The sequence below is a fragment of the Carcharhinus amblyrhynchos genome, chromosome 22, assembly GCF_965287045.1.
Source record: "Carcharhinus amblyrhynchos chromosome 22, sCarAmb.v2.hapA, whole genome shotgun sequence".
Classification (NCBI taxonomy): domain Eukaryota; kingdom Metazoa; phylum Chordata; class Chondrichthyes; order Carcharhiniformes; family Carcharhinidae; genus Carcharhinus; species Carcharhinus amblyrhynchos.
The window spans coordinates 15,678,804-15,700,813 of NC_137345.1; the positions used below are offsets into that span (position 1 = coordinate 15,678,804).

The window sequence follows — 22,010 nt, forward strand, 5'->3', positions numbered from 1 at the left end:
GCACAAAAAATTGGTGCTCCAAGAGGCCTGATGGGTTCTATTCTACCCAAAATGATACTGCTAAATTTTACAATTGTGGTGACGGACAAACTTACATCATGAATTGCCCTGACAAATTGGTCTACAGTAATGGTTGTCGTTGTTGCAACAAGCCGTGCTACAGTTGAAAACAGATTCAATTGCAAAGATTCCATCAAAAATGAATAGTGAATTAGAGTTCTCGAAATAAGAATGCCTTTGGCATGTTAATTTGCTGTTTCATTTCCAGAGTTCAATGCATGATTGCTTCATAAGTAACCGCAGCAATATTTAGTTTAAAAAAAAGATTGCTGTATTGAATTACTTATTTGTAACTAAAAATAAATAGCAGAGAATTATGCAAAGAAGAATATTTTGACTATGTAATAATGGAATGATGACAACAAAAAAGCCAAGCTTTATAGAATCAGTCTCTAGACATATTATATAGATTCATTAAGGCCAGGATTCTTTGATCTCGCTCCCTCGCCCCTCACTCTGCACCTCCATCCCCCCACCCCACCTCCAAGCCCCCCCACCCCCCCCCCCCCCCCCCCCCCCCCCCCCACCCCCAGGCCCCCGAAGGGAGAATTTTCAGGACTGGAAAATTCCAGCCTCGGGCGAGGTCAGAGAATTCCAGCCTAAACTGCCTTATTTTGCATTCATTACTTTCTTGCCCCTTTTACTTTCTATCCTCCTTATCATAAAAAAGACAATTATGAAATGTGAAAGCAAGTAAAATGATCTTGGATTCAACATTTCCTGCGACTTTGTTTTGGGCTTGTGTCTTTTATTTAGTTACACCCACACAAAAGCTTTCCAAATACAGGGTTGGATAAGTACACTCTCTATCCTATCCAGACAAGAGAAAGATCCTTCAACATAAAGTTGCCTCACTGGAAAACTGTGGTTAAGTTCCAACAGCACTGCTCCCAACTCCACCCACCCCATCCCCAAGCATTATCAGTATCCAAATCAATTGATTATTCTACAACACAAATGATTGTTTTCATGTGGAAATAGGAAATAGAGGAAGTGGACTCATTTCCCGTGGCTTTGAAGTCAGGGTTTGTAATGACTTTAGCAAAGTCCATGAGGTGGACCTGTTGGAATATGAGATCCCTGATTGAGACAGTTATAAATGTCCAAACTGTAGTGGTACATAATATGGAGTGTCTGCAATATCGGCACTCAGGGTGTATACTCTTATTGGGAAGTCTGTCTGAGTATTACTAAATATTGTAAATAAATCTGAATTTGGTGAAGGGAGCGGAACCTTCTGCTGCTGCTGGAAGCACGATAAAAGTCAGCTGGGAGAACCTAATTGCACGTCACACCAAAATTAAGAATCCTATGACAAAATTTTGCAATTAGGTTCCTGGAACTCTAAGTGCAAGTCAATCTTCCCACTGGCAACCCAGAAGGAAAGAAATAGTAAAAAGGAGAAATAGGAATACTGGTCTGAACTGGTCTTCTATACTTTACATTGGAACACCAGTAAGCAAGGAAATAAGAATACCAGTCTGAACTGGTCTTGTATACTTTAGAATGGAACACCAGTGAACAGGGATATAAGAATATTGGTCTGAAATGTCTTATATACTTTACAATGGAATGCCAGTAAATGGGGAAATAAGAATACTGGTCAGAAATATCAGAATGTCCTTTTGCAAACTTTGTATGACAGGCATGGATATCAAGTAGCCAGCTCTTCAGAACTAAGCTCCCTCTCCCAGTTGCTGCCAGGTGAAGTAATCACCTTCCTGGATGTGAAAATAGGTAATCACTGCCTTGCCCTCTTTCAGTATTATTCTTGTATGGCAGGTTATAAATGAGTTTTCAAACGGAGACCACAGAATTAAAACCAAGAAAATCCACTAACAAGTCGAGACACTGAGGAAGATGCTCCATTTAGTCAAAGAGCTTGAGGAAAGTCATTTTGCTATTAACAGGGCTGGAGCCAAGCCAAGAACGTTAAAACAGGTAGAAAAGGGAAGAAAAGGGATCTCCTAAATATCCAATCCAAAATGCCACACTGGAAAGAATGAGATCCCTGTCTCATCCTAACAGCTAAGTACTGAAGTACGTAGCGCTGACTGTGGTGAAGGAGCACAGATTTTAACCGCACCCATTGAAGCTACTAATACAACCCAAAGCATTTATTTGCAATGTAAGTGGGTTGGAGCTTCAATGAAATCTCTCTTCCTTCTAAACTCTTCATGAAGAATAGGCCCAGTCTCTTCAACCTCTCTTCACAGGACAATCCCACCATCCTAGCAATCAGCCTGGTGAATATTATTCAGAACCTTTCCATAACAAGTACATCCTTCCTTTCGTAAAGAGAATAAAACTGTACACAATACCTGCGTGCGGTCTTGCCAAGACTTCAAAAGATTGCAGCAAGACTACTTTACTCCTGTACTGAAATATTTTTGCAACAAAGGTCTACATATCATGTGCCTTCCTAATTGCTTGTTACCCCTGCATGAAAACTTTCAGTGGCTCACGAACAAGGACATGCAGGTCCACTTTCCAATCATTATCTTTTAAAAAATACTCCACATTTTTGTTTTTCTACTAAAATTAGTGATTTCATATTTTCCACATTGTACTCCATATGCCATTTCCTCCACACTCACTTAATCTGTCTGAGCCTCTTAAAACTTCTTTGCCTCTCCTTACAACTCACAAACCGACTAGTTTTGATTCATCAGCAAATTGGAAATGTTGCATTTGTTTCCCCATCCAAATTATTGATGTAGACTTTGGATAATTGGGACGCGACTACTGATTCTTGCTGTATCCCACTAGCAACTTGCCAACCTAAGAAATTATTCCTGCTCTCTGTTTTCTGTCAATTAATCAATTTTCAATCCATGTCAATATGTTATCTCTTACCCCATTTGGTCTAATTATGCTTTGTAACCTTTTGGGTGGGACTTTATTGGAAGTCTTTTGAAAAAACAAATGTGTCACATCCACTGATTTTCCCCTCACATATTCAGTTAGTTACATCCTCAAACAGGTTTTACCAGGTTTCTCAAACATCATTTCTCTTTCACAAACCTATAGTGACTCTGCCCAATCCTATCACTATTTTCTAAAGTTATTATATCCTTGATAATACAGTAGATTCAAGCATTTCTCCTGTTACTAATGTCAGGCTAACAGATCTGTAGGTCCCCATTTTCTCTCTCTGCCTGTCTCTCTCTTTTCCTAAATAGTGGGGTTTCATTTGCATCCTTCCAATCTGCAGGGGTAGCATTTTATGCCTGCCAGGTGGCCGCCTGTCTGACCTGGAGGTGTATTAAATAGCACGTGATGAGAGGAGAGGCGATGCTCCAGTGGTATTGGACTATGAATCCAGAAACTCAGCTAATGTTCTGGGGACCCGGGTTCGAATCCCGCATGGCAGATGGGGGAATTTGAATTCAATAAAATATACCTGGAATTAAGAATCTACTAATGACCATGAAACCATTGTCAGAAAAACCCATCTGGCTCACTAATGCCCTTTAGGGAAGGAAATCTTTACCTGGTCTGGCCTACACCTGACTCCAAAACCATGCTATTCCTAATTGCCCTCTGACACAGCCGAGTGAGACGTTCAGTTTCACTCAGGGATGGGCAATAAATGCTGGCCAGCCGGCAATGCCCATGTCCCACAAATGAATAAAAAGAACATCAGATGCATATTCCCTAGACAATGCGAACTCATACGAGATTTCAGTCAGGGGCACAAGCGCAAATGAGCAGCATACCTGCTGACTATCGTGCTGTTTCTTGAGACGATTGAATCCCCCAATTGTTCAAGTTTTGACAGGCAATTTCAATCTTCGTACATAAGAAACACACACAGATTAAACTTGTTTTTTCAGTTTTTCCATTCAAGGATGGATGGGATAAGAAAGGGGAATGGATCAAATACAGTATGAAGAGTTGGGACTTTTAGGGAGAGAGTTAAGTTGGTGCTTTTTTGCTTTTGAGAGAGTGGTTTCTATGTTGGGCTCAACACAATGATCCCTATTTTACCATTGCATCGTGCCTGTTTTCGGGCGCGCAAACACGGTTAAGTTCGGTGTGAGGCCATTAACGCAATCCGCGCCCGCGTCCACACAGATGACTACTTTACCAAAACCCGGGAATGGCAGCAATCTGATTTGCACCCAAAACAGGCGCAACAGTGATTTAAATGCTTTTGCATGTATTTCAAATGAACTAATGAACTGCCTGTCCAACTTTATCAGCAGGTCCCCCTTTACCGCCACATTCACTGATCCAGAGTTATGCCAAAATGAACCTGCTGAATAAAAGTCTGATTCGGGTGCTCCAGCTTCTGAAGAGCGCGTTCAGCGCTTCCAACGGCTCTCTGACTCAGATCAGTGGTGGTGGGGTGGGAGGGAGGAGGAGGAAGTGGGTCAGATGTATCTCTGTTTGGGGGGGTTGTGGGGGGTGGTGGAGGGAGGCCCGCTCGTTCTCTGGTGCTTGGGGGGAGGGCTGATCGTTGTCTGGTGGGGAGGGAAGACGAGGCGGGTCAGATGTTTGTCTGGGGGGGGGTGAGTGAGACCAGATCATTCTCTGGGGGTGGAGTGAGGACAGATCATTCTCTGAGAGGGGGTGGGAGGGAGTGAGGCCAGAATGTTCTCTGAGGGGGAGTGGGGTGAGTTAGGCCAGATTATTCTCTTGGGGAGAGGACGAGGGAGGCAGGTGAGATGTATCTCTTGGGGGGGGTGGGGGGGGAGTGGTGGTGGGGAGGGGGGCCCAATCACTCACTGGTTGGGGGGAGATGTCAAGGGGGTCCGCTGCCACTTGGTGGGGGGTGGGGAAGGGGCAGGGGGTGGCAATCAGTCTGGGTAGCGGGGAGGGGGGGTCGTGAATAAGGGGGACAGTGATGTCTGTGAGGGCCATCGCTTTCTCCGCTTTCTACAGCCCGAGAGCAATCTGACACAGGCTTGCTTTTTCAAATATTTTTCCAACTGCACATGCGCAGTTCAGAGCTCTGATCATTTCGGGCATGCTAAGCCCTGCCCTAAGCGTTAATAGGACCTGCGATTCTTTTTCAGGCTGAGTACGTATGGGAGTGCCTGAAAGCTGATTTCTAAGTCGCATCTGAATTACGCCCAGATTCAGCACTTAGAATGAAAATGGTAAAATCAGGCCCAATGTGGAGTTCTCTGGATATTGCTGTTCTCTAGAACTGGAGGTGTAGTTCCCTCTGCCACCCTTTGTGCATGGGCAGTCCACTCTGCAGACCCACAGATGGATACTGTTTACTCAGGAACAGCACCTCCTCTGAGGAGGAGAAGGATGAGGGACAAAGAGGGAGGTGGCTTGATGGTCGCAGGCATCCACTTCTGGCAGAGGTACAGGCATTGAATCATGAGGGACAGCCGGGAGGCCAGAGCATGTACCCTCAGTGGATTGCCTGTACAGGCAATATTTAAACCACTTGGACTGAACAGATGTCCAATGCCACTGAAGGTTACAGTTTTCAAGGGAAGCTGTGATGAGCATATGCTAGATGATTGACCCAGAGATTGCTTCCAGTTGTTTAGGCAAACACCCAGCGTCAGTCGATCTGAAGGTCACTGTGGCACTAACTTTTTATGCCTCCAGATCATTCTAAATCTCAGTGAGTGATCTTTGCGGAGTTGCACAGTCAGCTGCACATAGCTGTGACAGGTTGGTGATTATTGCTCTGTTCAGGCAAATGAGAACATTTACTCATTTCAGGGCAGACCAAGTCAGTTATGTTGAGGTGGGCCAGCGGCTTTGTCACCATTTGTAGATTTCACATAGAATCATACAGTGCAGAAGGAGGCCATTTAGGTAGAGTGGATGTGCTGAGGCTATTTCCTCGGGTGGATGTAGCTGTTACTAGGGGTCATAACTATAAGGTTCATGGTGGGAGATATAGGAGGGATGTCCGAGGTAGATTCTTTACTCAGAGGGTGGTTGGAATGTGGAATAGCCTGCCTGCTGTGATAGAGGAGTTGGACACTTTAGGAACTTTCAAGCGGTTATTGGATAGGCACATGGAGCACCCCAGAATTATGGGGATGGGATAGGTTGATCTTGGGATTGGACAGAACTCGACACAACATTGAGGGCCGATAGGCCTGTACTGTAATGTCCTATGTTTCTATGTTTCTATTTAGTCCAACGAGTCTGGATTGACCACAATCCCACCCAAACTCTAACCCCATAACCCCACGTATTTACCCAAGCTAGTCCCCCTGACATGAAGGGCAATTAAGCATGGCCAATCCACCAAACTTGTATATCTTTGGAGAGTGGGAGGAAACCGGAGCTCCCGGAGGAAATCCACGCAGACATAGGGAGAATGTATAAACGCCACACAGGCAATGACCCAAAGCTGGAATTGAACAGGGGTCCAGGGCGCTTTGAGGCAACAGTACTAACCACTGTGCCACTATGTCACACATGTGCCACCATGCTGCCCATTGTGCCACCGTGCCATCTAGATTTCCTCGAATTCAGGGTGTCATAAATTGCTTCCATGCAACTACCAAGGTGAAGTCAACCAATTGCATTGGTGAACAGAAAGGGATTCCACTCAATGAAAATTCAGATAGACTGTCTCTGCAAGGTAGTTGATCAGCTGTCATGATGCCTACATACTACAGCACTCACAATTGCCCAGGCTTTTCACTGCTCCAGCTCTCCTCAAAGGGTAGCTGATTGTTGATAAGGGGTATGCAGCAAAGAGGTGGCTGCATACCTCTTTGCTGCAGAGGCACCCAAGGACAAAGGCAGAGGTGAGATACAACCGCTGCCAACTGTCCACAAGGACAAAAATGGAGACGACCATTGGGCTGCTGAAGATAAATTTCCAATGACAAGACTGATTCAGAGCACCCTGCAGTATCTGCCCAAGTGAGTGTCACCCATCATTGTTGTCTGCTGCAACCTTCATAATCTTGCGCTCTCTATGATGAACTTCTGGATCAAGAGGACGATATGGCTGATGTACTGGATCAGGACAGGACACTGAAGCTGACTCAGATGCAAATCCCAGGCAGCCAGACGGTGAGAATGAACAGGCTGACATCAGGAATGTTCAGAGGCCAGAGACGCAAGGGAGACCCTGATTCGGCATTTTATTGATAGCTCGCTATGCCCTTCCCTCCCACAGAGTTCATGGGCATCACTCCAATCTCAAACACCTCACAGTGAACTATGCCATGAGCCCAAATGCCTTACTAATAATGGTTTACCCCAAATAGCTATCACAGGAATACAAGAAATAGAAGCAGGCATAGCCACCAGATCCCTCAGGGCTGCCCTGCCATTTAATACAATCATGGCTGATCTTTGCTGGCCTCAAATCCTTTTCTGTGCCATGTCCCCATAACGGTCCATCCCTCGATCTATCAAATATTTATCCACCTCCACTTTAAATATTCCAAATGCTGCAGCCTCCACTACCTTTTGGAGCAGAGAATTCCAGAGATTCACAGGACACAAACATAAAATGAGACTGTTTGCTGAAACTGTATCATCATTCGAAATGAATTGCTGGGATAATGAATCAGTACACTCCGCACACACAGGGATATTCAGTGAAACAGCATTGTACACAGCTGGTGTTCATGTAAACTATAGTGGTTTTTGCAGCAGCATAACTACCACAGTGATCTCTGGAACCATGGTTGCAAAGAGTCCTGACAGCAAGGAAAACAGTCTGCTGTGTGTCTTTGTCAAGGAGTATGTAGAAAGTGATGGTGCAGATCCACAGCAAACAAAGGACTCAAACTGCCTGACAGAGGATGGGCTGAGGACAATTGACAAAGAAGAAAACAGAGATAAAGTGACCTTTCTGAACAGCCCTGACTACACATTGTAAAATGTTATCATCCTGATCCTGCCTAGCTCTCTGAGGACATTCCCAGAGCTAATTTACAATTGGAGCAACAAAGTTAAACTTGAATTTGGAAATCAAAGCAGGATTGAGTGCTGAAGAGAATTTTGGAGAGGAAAAAAGCAACGTGTTGAGAAAAGAAAAGAGAAGGAATGATTGATGGTGGAAGACAAGGACTGAAATGGACTATATACTGTTGTGTTTGCATGTTTTGGTTTTATAAAATGTATATAGATATTGCAAAGTACTAGTAGTGTGAAAATAAAACGTTTTGAAAGATGAAACCATCATTGAGTATTAATGGTTCATTTCCCTCTTAAGGGGGAGGTGTGATGTTACTGTGCCTTTTTGATATGTATTCTTTGTTTCTTTGAAGGTTTTTCCGAATAGCTTTAGTGTTTTATTTTGAGCATCACAATGTTTGTAAACAGTGATCTCTAATTATTACTGAAGCAATATAACAAACATGTTTATTTTAATCTGGGCTAATAAAGTTTTAAATGATCCTTTGGGATTGCTGACTAGGGTTTGATTTTAGGAAGATTGACCTGCTTCTGCTCTACCCCCATAAACCGACACTTTTACTATGGCCAATCCACCTCACCGAAACATTTTTGGACACTAAGGAGCAATTTTAGCATTGCCAATCCAGATAATCTTTACATCTTTGGACATGAAAGGAAACTGGAGCACCCAGAGGAAACTCATGCAAACACTGGGAGAACTTGCAAACTCTTCACAGAGTCACCCAAGGCTGGGATCGAACCCAGGGCCCTGACGCTATGAGGGAGCAGTGCTGACAATGCTGACACCATGCCGCCCTGTTCCCCCTTATGTTAAGATAGTATTTCTCCTAAAATAGAACATAATCACATATTTTAAACATGATTTGAATGTGAAAATGTGAATGTGGTTTAAACTGAGTGAAATTTATAACTAATAATTTTTCGCCATCATAGCAAGAAAAGTAAATATGAACTAAAGTTTTAATACTAATAGATGCATGTATAAAACTCATGTGGATCACAGTGGCACCAACATTATAAGTAAGATACATTCAGGATTTGGTAACTCTCCCCCACAGCATCCTCTCTTTTTTTGTTTGTCTTATGAAGAGAGATTGAGCAGTTCTAACCTGTAGACTGGCATTTTACCATCCCACTCATTATAAAAGTGATGCAAGTGGTCAGCAACAGTGCTATCAAGCAGCATTTGCTTAGCAAATAACCTGCTTGCTGATGCTCAGTTGGGTTTTGCCAGGGACCCACAGACTTCATTACAGCCTTAATTCAAACATGGGCAAAACAGCTGAACCTTTTCAGGTGATGTGAGAGTGACAGCCCTTGACATAATTGAGGCATGTAACCAAGTATGACATCAAGGAGCCCCAGCAAAACTAGAATCAAAGGGAATCAAGAGGAAAACCCTCCACTAGTTGGACTCACATCTGGCACAAAGAAAATGGTTGCGGTAATTGTAGGTCAATCATCTCAGTTCCAGGATATTAGTGCAGAGTTCCTCAGCATAGTGTCCTAGGCCTGACCATCTTCAGCTAACTTTTTTTCTGATGTTCATTGGAAATTACACTGTGTTCAACACCATTCATGACTCCTTAGATATTGAAATAGTCTATGTCCAATTGCAGCAAGACCAGAACAATATCAAGGATTGGGCTGAAAAGTGGCAAATAACATTTGTACCACAAAACTGCCAGGCAATGACAATCCAACAAGAGAGGATCTAACCATCACCCCTTGACATTCAATGGCATTATTATCACTGAATCCTCTACTATCAACACCCTGGGATTACCGTTGATCAGAAACTGAACTGAAAAAGCTACATAAATACTGTGGTTACAAAAGCAGGTCAGAGGCTAGGAATTCTGTCATGTGTAACTCACCACCTGATCCCCCAAACCAGTCCACCTTCTATAAGTTTTCAGTCAGCAGTGTGATGGAATACTTTCCACTTGCCTGGAAGAGTGCAGTTCTAATAACACAAGAAATACAGCACTTAATGGAAACTTGAAATAAAAACAGAAAATGTTGGAAATACTCAACAGGACAGGCAAAATCTGTGGAGTGTGAAAGGGAGTTAATGTTTTCAAGATTGGAGCCTGAAGATTGGAGTGCCCTTGCCTGCAGTCATTGCCTTAAGTGATGCTGATTGAAACATATTGTACCTGAACCTGTTACTTAGTTTTCCTGGGAAGTGTTTAGCTGCTTCCAATCAGGCCATTTTGTATGTATTTCCTGGTTCTTGCTATCTATCAACCACGCTTGCTTTCAGTTTCAGACAAGCAGGCTGTACCCTTGGCTTCCTCTCCAGCTGGCATTTCAGAGGTTGGCTGTGTGTGAGGGCTCAACTGACCAAGTGAACATATCCTGTAATTCCCTCCCTTGCAACACCCCGGGTGTGTCTGCACCACAGGGAGGGAAATTAGGGCTGGGCAATAAATGGGCAATGCAGTGGCACAGTGGTTAGTTGCCTCACAGTGCCAGGAGCCCAAGTTCAATTCCTGGCTTGGCTCACTGTCTGTGTGGAGCTTGCACATTCTCCCCGTGTCTGTGTGGGTTTCCTCTGGAAGCTCTGGTTTCCTTCCACAGTCTGAAAAATGTGCCAGTTAGGTGCATTGGCCGTGCTAAATTCTCCCTCAGTGTACCCAAACAGGCAGCAGAGTGTGACGACCAGGAAATCTTCACAGTAGCTTCATTGTAATGTTAATGTAAGCTTGTGACACTAATAAAATTGTCTTAAAAGATTATCTTCCCTTAAATGCTGGTCTAGACAGTGACACCTATATCCCATAGATGAATATAAAAAGTACACAGTTCCAAAAAATATCTGGAGTTTTTACCCTTGGGAGGGGGCTGGGAAGTGGGTGCTGTGAAAAAATTGGTGAGCAACCTGCCCATCCTTTGGTCCGAATCAGAAGAGAAGAACGACAGAAGAAAGAAAGAAGAAAGCTTTCAGCTTGATCAATTCTGAACCCTCTCAATGCCTGGTCAGCATGAATGGATAGAGGCATCCCGACAACTCCATTACATGAGAATAAGTAATTAAAATCTATGTTTGTATATTTGTAATAGTAGATTTATTGGGGAATAGAAGCATTGATTTGAGATACAGAGTAGGAGAATCAGTCTTGTAGCAATCATGAGTATTTAATACTTTCTTATATTTTCCTAATAAAAATGTTATTTGATTGAAAGGTAAAGAGCAGGATTTTCTCATCCCGCGCTCACCCCAAAGCTGAAAAATCCCATCCAATGTTAACAGGCATTTGCATTATCCATGTCCCACCTGGTATGGACCCCGTGGCAGGCAGGATAGGAAAATTGAGACCAAGGATTTGTGTCTGACAATTGGAGCAAGGGTCTCAGTTAAGATAATAAATCAACTGGAAGATCCCACAGAATAAGATTTCCACAGAACTTCCAGAAAATGTTGACCTTGGCACAGGAGTAACTCCCAGGAAATTCTATATAATTTTGTGCACAGCTTTAGATTATGTAGTTTTTTTAAAAAAAGAGGCCTCTGCAAAACAATATGGAATGTTCTGGAGACCATGATATAAGTGTTGCAAAGATTAATAGTCTGTGAAAATGTTTATCATGACTGCAGGGTGACACTTGTCTAAATTTGACGAGCTGCACCAGTTAGACAGAGGACACAGAGATGAACAGCATATTAAAAACTGAGACTGTGTTGTGTCCATTTTCATTGTTGTTATAAATTTGGTGATCAGCTTCTGGAGCAGGCTGTTCCAGACAGGTCATATTGCTCAGTCAAGGTACAAAGATTCAAAGATTTCCATGAGATGGTCTTGTTATTAAGCTATTAATCAGGCTTATTTTCCGGATACAAGTTACTTCTGACTCCTCACATTTTTTATATTTGTGTTAACATTTCTGAAAATGCTATCTAGTTTTCCTTCATCTTACCTGTTGCCATACAGGCTATTCTGATGTATTAAAGTAGTAAGGTGGTTGCAATTTACCAGAAATTTGTAAAATTGACCAGGTGAGGTTCCTTCACTCATTAGAACAGCATTGGCAATTTAGTGCCTTTAACATTAGGGTTTCCTTCTATCTTTCGCATGTTTACAGTTTTCTTCTCTCTTCACTACCAGTGAGTTGTGTGATATCTATAGCTTAAGTTTCAATTAGCATGTTACAATCTGTTTTTGTATTTGATTTTGAACCAGTAATGAGTGGAGTGGGAGTGCAGTGAGATGTTGTACGACCCTTTCAAAGCTGCAGACCAAGACTGACCATTTTGCACATTTTTAGAACATTCACATTTCAAGCCCTGCATTTGCACAACTTTGTGATCAGATTATTCTCCCATGAAAGAGAGATTAGAAACCAGTAAACATTCAGATCAAGCTGCTCTTTGCAGTTTAGTGTTTCAGTGATGGAGGCTAGGAAAGATTCATAAAGTAGATAGTGTTTAGCAAGATCCATATGACCCATCAGGACAGCAGAGCTAAAGCTGTTTATCAATGTGTCGCTCTGAGATTGCATTGCTGAATATTTCCATTGCCTTATAATATTTACACCCAAGACACAGGGGAAAAGTTTATTGGATAACAGTACGATTGAGATTCAAATTACAGGAATGTACCATTGGATATATACTGTCTGGGGGGGATATTTGGAAGAACAATACATAAAATTGAGTACAATGTAATTTCATCAGACCAACAATTGACCTGTCACATCTGTTAAAATATGAAAATAAGTATGATAATTTTCAAGCAGGGTGCAGGTTTCAGTCCTTACTTGGACACCATTGTAACAGACCCTCTTGGGTGTAACCATTTGATCCTATGTCAATAATTTGTCTCCACCATCTCAACTAAGAATAAGGAGGCTTTAATGTGACATTAGCAGAACTGATCATTCTCAAGGTACTTATGACTTTTTCATTATGGTTTTGCTGTCCACACAAGTCCCTGGATCAACCAAAAACCATTGGCTCCAAGCTCTCTAGTTTCAACCAAATATTATCTCAAATGAGTTCTGCTCAGAATGAGGTGCAACCTTCTGCAGACCAAATGTCCAATCATCTACAATTAAATTGTTAAAGGTTAACTGCATTAAGGTCACCCAAGTTCATCTAACTATTGTAAAGGTACACACACATCCTGATTGTGGCTCCACTCTGTCTGGCTTCAGCCAATCATTATTGTGTCCCATTGTCATCCTCTGTTACCTTGCTCTTTCAGTCTTTTTGCAATTTATTTACTCCTGATTTCCACTCTGTACAGACATTTCCTTGTTACCTCCCCTCCCATTTCTCTCTGCCTTTGTACTGCTAAAAATTAGTTACAGCTTAAACCTTAATACATTTCCCCACTTCCTGTTAGGACCCTGTTGTATTCTCCCAATTTCCTCACCTCCATTTGGATGAAGTCATCTTCCATAAACACACTTCTGACATATCTTGCTTCTCCCTCAACTGAGGATTATGTTGAATATAGGGGGGGAGCTCAGGTAGACATCACCTTACAAGGCACTCCATGCTCTGGGGACACCAGAGAGAACTTAGGGATGCAGATAAATGCAACCCGGGTTTGTAACCCAGGGAGAGGGGGTCACCTGCAGGCCTTACCTTCCCTTCACCTGAAAAGAGAAAATATGTATTAGTAAGGCTGGTAATATAACCTGCAGCACAATTTTTTTAATGTTTATTATTACGTGCAATTAACACTTGATGTCATGTTCACAGGGCATAAATTATTAGAATTGTAAAATGCTGTATTCCTAACCAACCTGGAAGGATGACATGGAGTTTGAGACCTTTTTAACCATGACTGAATGAATGGAATGGAGCTTCATTCAGACTGTCACAATTCAGAATTAACACAAGTCTGTTACATTTTTCCACTTTGTTTTATTCAAGGTAAGAGAAGTCATACAGGATACAATCCCCAGAAGGGTAGGGGGTTTCAATTCAGTTGGGCAGCATGGTTGGTGTAGGCTTGGAGGGCCAAAGGTCCTGTTCCTGTGTTGTAATTTTCTTTGTTCTTTGTTCTTTTCATTGGTCTTAGCTAATTACGCCTTAACCTTAAGACAATGTGTGAGCAATAGGTAAAGATGCTGTTAACACATATATCTGTAGAGCATAGAGAAATAGCTTAAAGTTAAATAGATTGGATATAGTCAGGCACATTGATAACCCACTTTATGGAAACAACTGTGAGTTTAGTCACAAACATAGGACATAAGGTTCGATGCTGCTAACACAGCAATACTTAGGGATAATAAAAAGACTGCCTGTAATGTAGAGATAACATCAGAGATGTGATGTGCAGTGAAGCATACACCACATCCTGCAGGAATGTAAGAGGCCCACGTTATAAAAAGCAAATGGTCTGCAAGATGTGTTGTTTTTACAACTAAGCATAAAAGGGGGGAAAGGTCACTGAGATGGTTGGGACAGCAGTGATTAGGTTGGCAAAGGATTGATTACCGCCAATCTGAACTGGACATGTAACCGTGTTAGATAAGATGGATGAGTTTGCTAATGCACTCTTGTGATAACAGGAGACATTGTTAGATGGGGAATAGAGAGGATGACACCTCGAGCCAATAGGGGAATGACAACACATAGATGGGACAGGGACCACCAATTAGGGGAGAACAACATATTGCAAATCCATTACAATGCTTGTAAAAAAAAAAGTATAAAATGTGCTGCCAATTTATGTAAAGTGTGCCTATTTCGCTAGACACCCGGTCTTGCAAGAACGTCAAATAAAATCTTGCTCCTTCAGAACTTGACTTGACTAAATTGTTTAACTGTGAGCTGTGTTTCTCACAAATGGGCTAGCCCTTACTTCATTATTGGCAGATTATAAATGATTAGTTATTTCCAACAACTTGGCTAAATTGAGTTTATATCATCCTTAAGGTATAAAATAAAGGCCTTACAAAGCTTCCTTTTTTAACATGTTACCCACATTTTCAGAATTACCCCTTCACATCTTGGCCTGATCAACCAAGGAGAGGTGTGAGAAGTTTTATCAATTGTTAAAGTTAAGCCGGCTCCTCATTCTGTCAATTGATACTTTGCTTTTTATCTTTTTGGTTTATTATATTTTCACTTAATGAACTTTCTGAATTCACCATTTAAAGTGTTTATTGCTGCCAGATGGTTAAGTCTTGTAGAACCTGATTTGATCTCCATTGGAGACATATTATAAACAACCTGAACCACATCAATTCATTTATAAGACTCCTCAACTGCATCCATTCTATTTTGTACATTTCTGCTTTTATCCATCCCAGAACAATAGTGTTCCCCTTGTCTCTGCAAACAGCCTCCATATTCTCCCATTTCTCCCATCTCCAGTGTAATGCTCCCATGGAATGCATCTTTCTCTCTCCTTTCAGTGTTCCAAAGAGACTGTTTCCTTTGTTAGTCCTCAGTCACTCCCCAACACCATGGCAGCATGGTGGCACAGAGGTTAACACTGCTGCCTCATAGCGCCAGGGACCTGGGTTCAATTCCTGGTTTGGGTCACTGTTTGTGTAGGGTTTGCCCGTTCTCTTCATGTCTGCGTGCATTACCTCAGGATATTCCGGTTTCCTCCTACAGTCTGAAAGATGTGCTGGTTAGGTGGATTGACAATGCTAAATTCTCCCTCATTGTACCCAAAAAGGTGCTACAGTATGGTGACTAGGGGATTTTCACAGTAACTTCATTGCAGTGTTAATGCAAGCCTACTTGTGACTAATAAATAAACTATAAAAAAAATCCTGAAATAACTTTCCAGGCAAGCACAGGAGATGTGACACCTGCAATTTTACCTCCCCCCTTTCCTCCATCCAAGATCCCAAATAATCCCTCCAAGTGAAGCAGTGATTGTACTTTATTCAATTTAGTATACAATATTCACTGTTCATAATGTGATCCCCTCTTCATGGGAGAGGCCAAATGCAGACTGGGTAACTGCTCTGCTGAACACTGACATTCAGTCCACAAGCATGAGCCCAACCTCCTAAACCTTCATTCTCCACCTTGTTCCCATTCTGGCCTTGTTGAACTTGACCTGGCACAGTGTACCAATAAAACTCAAGGTAAGTTTAATGAACAGAACTTTGACTGGGCTCTTTACAGCTTTCTGGATTTAGCAGTCAGTTCAACAATTTAAGAATATAACATCTAGCCCAACAATAAAGACAATTAAAAATTCAGATAACAGTGTGACTGTTGTTGGACAGTGGATGGGATTCCCTGGCCTCTCGCAGTGGGAAGTGCACCATGTTTGCAGGCAACAGGATCTTCTAGTCCCGCTGCAGTCAATAGAATTTCCCACTGACTCCACTCCATACCACCAAAAACCCATGATGGCCCCACTGTCAGAAGGGACCGGAAGATGCCGCTGCCTTGAACAGCCGGAATGTTCTGGCCACTGGCAGGATTTTACAGTTTCGGGATGAGTGAGGCCATAAATCCTGTCCAGTGTCTCTCCCACATGAGTAGTATAAGGGTCCAGCACATAAAGAATTGACGTGGGGCTGAGAATAGTTCTGCCCACACAGTGATATAAGAGGTTTGTGTAGTCAGAGTCATGTGTAGAAGTAAGAATGGAGAGAGCTCTGAGTTTGGACCCTTTAATATACAGAAGTATATAATTCTAGCAGTCAAAATCTATTGCTGAATTAAGACTATCATAGAATGCCTATAGTAACGAAGGAGACCATTTGCCCAATCAAGTCTTCACTGACCACAATCCCACCCAGGTCCTATTTCTGCAATCCCACACATTTAGCCTGCTAATCCCCCTAACATTAAGTGGCAATATAGCATGGCCAATCAACATAACCTGCACATCTTTGGACTGTGGAAGGAAACCAGAGCACCCAGAGGAAACCCACACAGACACGGGGAGAACATGCAAACTCCACATAGACAGTGACCTGAGGTCAGAATTGAATCTGTGATCTTGGCACCGTGAGGTAGCAGTGCTAAACACTGTGCCACCATGCTGCCAATCATCATCAAAAAGAAACCCTTGCAGTCACCTGAGCATGCAAGAAAATGGCCAAAAATCAGACCATAAGCCATTGGTCTCAATGCAAAGCAAGAAGGAGCTCACAATGATGTCTTCCAGCATGTTTGCCTGCAAGACCAGAATAAAAAACAAACAGCAGACACACCTTCCACAAGCCACAGTGAACTTTCCAACAGAATAGAATGTCAAAGGAACTTCTTTCTCCCAAATCATTTTCCCAGTTGATAAGAAGAAACCTGCTGGAAACTGCAAGTAAAGTTCATTCAATTCACCAGAAACAAATGTGAGATGAGGAGTGTGCACCATCCGCTATTACTGCCAAGAAGGGCAGGCACAACAGGGACCAAGCTTTGTTCAAACATCAAGAACACTGTGATTTGCGATCTCCTGGTCTACAATGAGTAGCTGATCATCCCAATTTCCCTTCGGTGGCCAGGCATTGCTAGGGCAGTTGACACAAGAGTGAATTGTCAGATGTGTATGCTGCATAAGCAGGACTAATGGGAGCCCCTCATACCCATACAGTTCCGGAGCAGGTCACAGATTATGGGAAGGACTAGGCATTCATCTATTTGTCATCAACAGCAAGTTGTTCCTTGGTGGATTTGTTTTCCAGATTGATTGTAGTGAAATAACTGTACACAACTACTAAAGAGGCAGTAATTAAAACACGGGATGGTCATGAGCCATGGGATTCTGGTGGCACAGTGGTTAGCACTGCTGCCTCACAGCGCCAGTGACACATGGCTTGGGTCACTGTCTGTGTGGAATTTGCTCATGTCTGCGTGGGTTTCCTCCGAGTGCTCCAGTTTCCTCCCACAGTCTGAAAGATGTGCTGGTTAGGTGCATTGACCCAAACAGATGCCAGAATGTGGCGATAAAGGGAATTTCACAGCAACTTCACTGCAATGTTAATGTAAGTCTTACTTGTGACTAATAAATAAATAAACTTTAATTTATATGATTGTACCTGATAACTGCCTACACTTTTCAAATTAGGATTTTGCTCAATTCGCCTATTGAATCCTATTTCGCATCCTATTTCCATCACTGTACCAGTTCCCCAAAATACACACAACAAAAAGGGTGGCCAAAAAAGGGGGCCACATTATAAGGACTCTTTAAAAATAAAGGAAGATTTTCACACAGAACTGTTAACATACACATCCATTGAAATGCAATCTAGCCCCATCTGAACTCTGATGGACAAAAGACTTCACACAACAACCAATCCAACCAAAGAGAATAATACCAAAGTTGGTAAGAGCAAGCCTAAAAGCAGAAATGAGCTTCGCCCTCATCAAAATTTGCCACACCCAACACTTGACATAACTACAAAAGGCTACTGACGTCTGTATTAAAGACACGCACTGGAATTCTATGGCTCCACCCGCCATGGGAATTGGAGCAAGCAAGGGGCAGACAACAGGAGGGTCGGCCGATCTTGGGTGAGATTTTATGGTCTTAGGCCAAGAAAGGCCGTAAAATGCCACCCACAAAATTTAAGATGCTGGGCAATCTCAGCAGGTCTGACAGCATCTGTGGAGAGAGAACAGAGCCAATGTTTCTAGTCTGGCTCCAGTCTGGCCAAGTCTGGCTACTGTTCTGATGCACAATCCATTCAACCTCTTCATTAGACAACATACAACATCACAGCTATGACTGGCTGGTTTACTGTTCTAGATACAAGTCTCCAGAGTTAAAAAACTTTTTAAAAGACAAAATTGTACATCCCTCTACTATCGCCTCTGCAGCTTGTTCCAAACACACACCACTCTCTGTCTGAAAAGAGTGTCCCTCTGAAACATTTTGTATCTCTCCCCCTCATCTTAGACCTGTGCCCTCTAGTTTTAAACTCCCCTAACTTTGAGAAAAGATGTTGACTATCTAGCTGATCTATGTCCCTCATTATCTTATAGACTTCTATAAGATCACCCCTAAGCCTCCTGTGATCCAGGGAAATAAATCCCTATCTATCCAGACTCTCCTTATAACTCAAACTATCAAGTTCCATGAGCATCTGAGTAGATCTTTTCTGATCTCTTTCTCTATCCTATTATAGGAAGGATAATAATATCCTTTCTTTCATAGAGTGACCATTATATTATTATTATTTATAAAACATTATCAAACAAAATTATTTGTTAAAATATTATACACTATTTCAAGGGGATGCAGGTCAAGTTCAGTCTGTTCACAAACTATAATTTAACAGCATTAGAAATATTAAGGGCAGACTTCAGTGCATTGATCAAAGCTCCTTGGTTGCAGTGAGTTCCACTGTAATCATCCAGATCCAAGGCCCACGCTATGGCACTTCCAAAGCTGTTATCCTTCAGCCACTGAACCTACAGGTTAAAAAGGTGCTAGAATTCAATTTTAAAGTGTTGAATAAAATTAGTATTTTAGTTTAGACTTAGAGCTTTATTCCTCAATAAACAAAACATCATTGTCCCTGCCAATATATCCCTGTCAGCCTAGCAAATTTATACATATATACATTTTGCTCTCTGTTTTTTTTTCAAAATGGACAACCACTGGCTGAATAAGTGGCTACAACTGGTCACATGCTGACATCAAGATGTGTCTGAGCAGTTGAAAAACTAACAAAGGCTAATACAAGAATGTAACACTCCAGCCAAGCAAACACAATGGATTAGCAGACAAGCCGTCTTGAACAGCTATGGTGAAAAGGTAACTGTTTGTAATTCCTGACCTCCAATATGGTGCCAATTCCCACATGATTTCAATTCAGGGGCCTCATTAGCTGAATAACAATCTGGAACAAACCGGTCGCATGATTGAGACTGGAGTATCTGAACTCTTTTAATTATACAGTTTTTGGATCCGTTCATTCAGTTTTCCCCAGGCGCAGAGCAGACTGGCCATCGCTCTGCCACCTCCCCCTTCACTGATCTGAGTGCTAACCATCCTGGACCCTATAAAGATAATTAATCATGAGGTTGGGGACCCCGACAGTGGGAAGTGAAGTCAGAAATTTTGAGGTGAATAGACTTCAACATGGTGGCACAGTGGTTAGCAATGCCGTCCCACAGTGCCAGGCACCTGGATACAATTCCCAGCTTGGGTCACTGTCTGTGCATAGTCTGCACGTTCTCCCTATGTCTGCATGGGTTTCCTCCAAGTGCTCGGGTTCCCTCACACAGTCCAAAAGATGTGCTGGTTAGGTACATTGGCCATACTAAATTCCCCCTCGGTGTACCCAAACACTGGGTACACCGTGTACCGACTGGGGGATTTTCATAATAACTTCATTGCAGTGTAAGTAAGCCTACTTGTGATACTAATAAATAAACTTTAAACTTCCCCAAGCAGATGACTTTCACATTCTTACAAGTCCCACATAAAGATTCCAAATCCAAGGAGCAAAATGTTGCAGGGACCTGCCACTTGCCTTGTTATCTGAGTGTTTGTTGTGTCAGCATGAATGAAAGAATCTTTGGATACTTTTGCACTTCCTATTCTTTCTTTCATAAGGTCACATAAAAAAAAATTATAGAAACCCTACAGTGCAAGAGAGGCCGTTCGGCCCATCATGTCTGCACCAACAACAATCCCACTTAGGTCTTATCCCTATAAGCCCACATATTTCCCCCGCTAATCCCTCTAACCTTCAAATCCTGGAACACTAAGGAGCAATTTAGCATGGCCAATCCACCTAACCCCCACATCTTTGGACTGGGAGAGGAAACTGGAGTGCCTGGGGAAACTCACACAGACACGGAGAGAACATGCAGACTCCACACAGACAATGACCCAAGCTGGGAATCAAACCCAGATCGCTGTAGTTGTGAGGCAGCAGTGCTGACCACTCTGCCACTATTGTTGCCCATGGAATTCAATTCAAAGAACTCCAAGAGGAAAGATACACCTGGTCAGGAGACAGGAAGAAAAGTTTATATACACCCTTGTCAACCTGACTACTTAAGAATATTTCTCTCTCTGTTCTTCAAAATGGACAATTGTTGTTATGATAAAATGGCAGTAGCTGGGCCCGTGCTGACATCTGGCATTTTTTGAGCAGCTTGAAAGCAAATAAAAGCTAACAAATTGAATGCTCTGCAATGGAACGCTGCTTATATCATATAAACATTCCAATCAAGCCAAATGATGGATTATTAGACTGTCTGACCCAGCCAGTTATGGACAAAGGCAGCTGTTTGTAACTCTTACTCTCCAAGATGATGCTATTGATTGTGTTACTTGCTCCAAAACACAATGGGTGAGATTTTCCAGCCACGCTCACCTAAAGACCAGAAAATCCATTCCAAGGTCAGTGGACGTTTCCATGGTCCACCATCGCTGCCCCCCACCCAACTCCCCACCATCCCCCCCCCCACCACCCCCCCCACAGATGGGAAAATTCTACCCAATGGGTTTCAACCAGCTGAATAGCAACCTGATACCACCCTTTCACACGACTTGAGATGTTTGAACTATTTAAATTATACAGTTTTTAGACCTTATCTTCTGTCACTGTTTGACTTCAGAAAAGAAACTAACTCCTGGCAGCAGTCTGTCCCCATCTATCAACAATGGTATTGGAACGACTGCTGGAGAGACCTTGAAAAAAGCTAAAATTTCCATTCAATTTTCAAACTTGTTGGTGCATTTTGACCCGAAAATAAAGATTGTATTAACATTGCATTGCCGTTTGGTGGGGCGGGGGGAGGGGAGGACACAAGATAGGCGATTGAATGGAGCAATCTGCGGCTTTTCCTCGAGGATCTTGGCAGATGCAGAGAAAGGCAACAAGTCTGCGGCCGGAAAATCCCACCCAGAGAAACAAAGCTGGAATCATAGAATGTCTACAGAGCAGAAGGAGGCAATTTGGCCCATCAGGTCTGCACCAACTCTCCAAAAGAGCATCTAACCCAGGCCGGCCACCCATAACCCCACATATTTACCCCACTAATCCCTTAATCTTTTCCTTAACCTTCATGGGATATGGGGCCACCACGTTCACATAAAAATTCTACTCCCTATTTCCAAAATAAAATAGACAAATCATCTTTGTTGTGGGATAGTCTGTTGACTGGGACCCCGATATTAGATGTGTTG

At 42.5% G+C, this 22,010-nt stretch overlaps 1 protein-coding gene across 1 annotated transcript in view; it reads left to right on the top strand.

Annotated features, from left to right (window-relative positions):
* Nucleotides 1-7,885, top strand: part of LOC145356756 (chitinase-3-like protein 1) — a 34,557-nt gene extending 26,672 nt beyond the window's left edge. Inside the window, exons 11-12 of the mRNA XM_080209624.1 lie at nt 6,774-6,915; nt 7,657-7,885. Coding sequence (XP_080065750.1) covers nt 6,774-6,915; nt 7,657-7,885 — 371 coding nt within the window. The remainder of the gene's footprint in view (nt 1-6,773; nt 6,916-7,656) is intronic.
* The last annotated feature ends 14,125 nt before the right edge of the window (nt 7,886-22,010 follow it).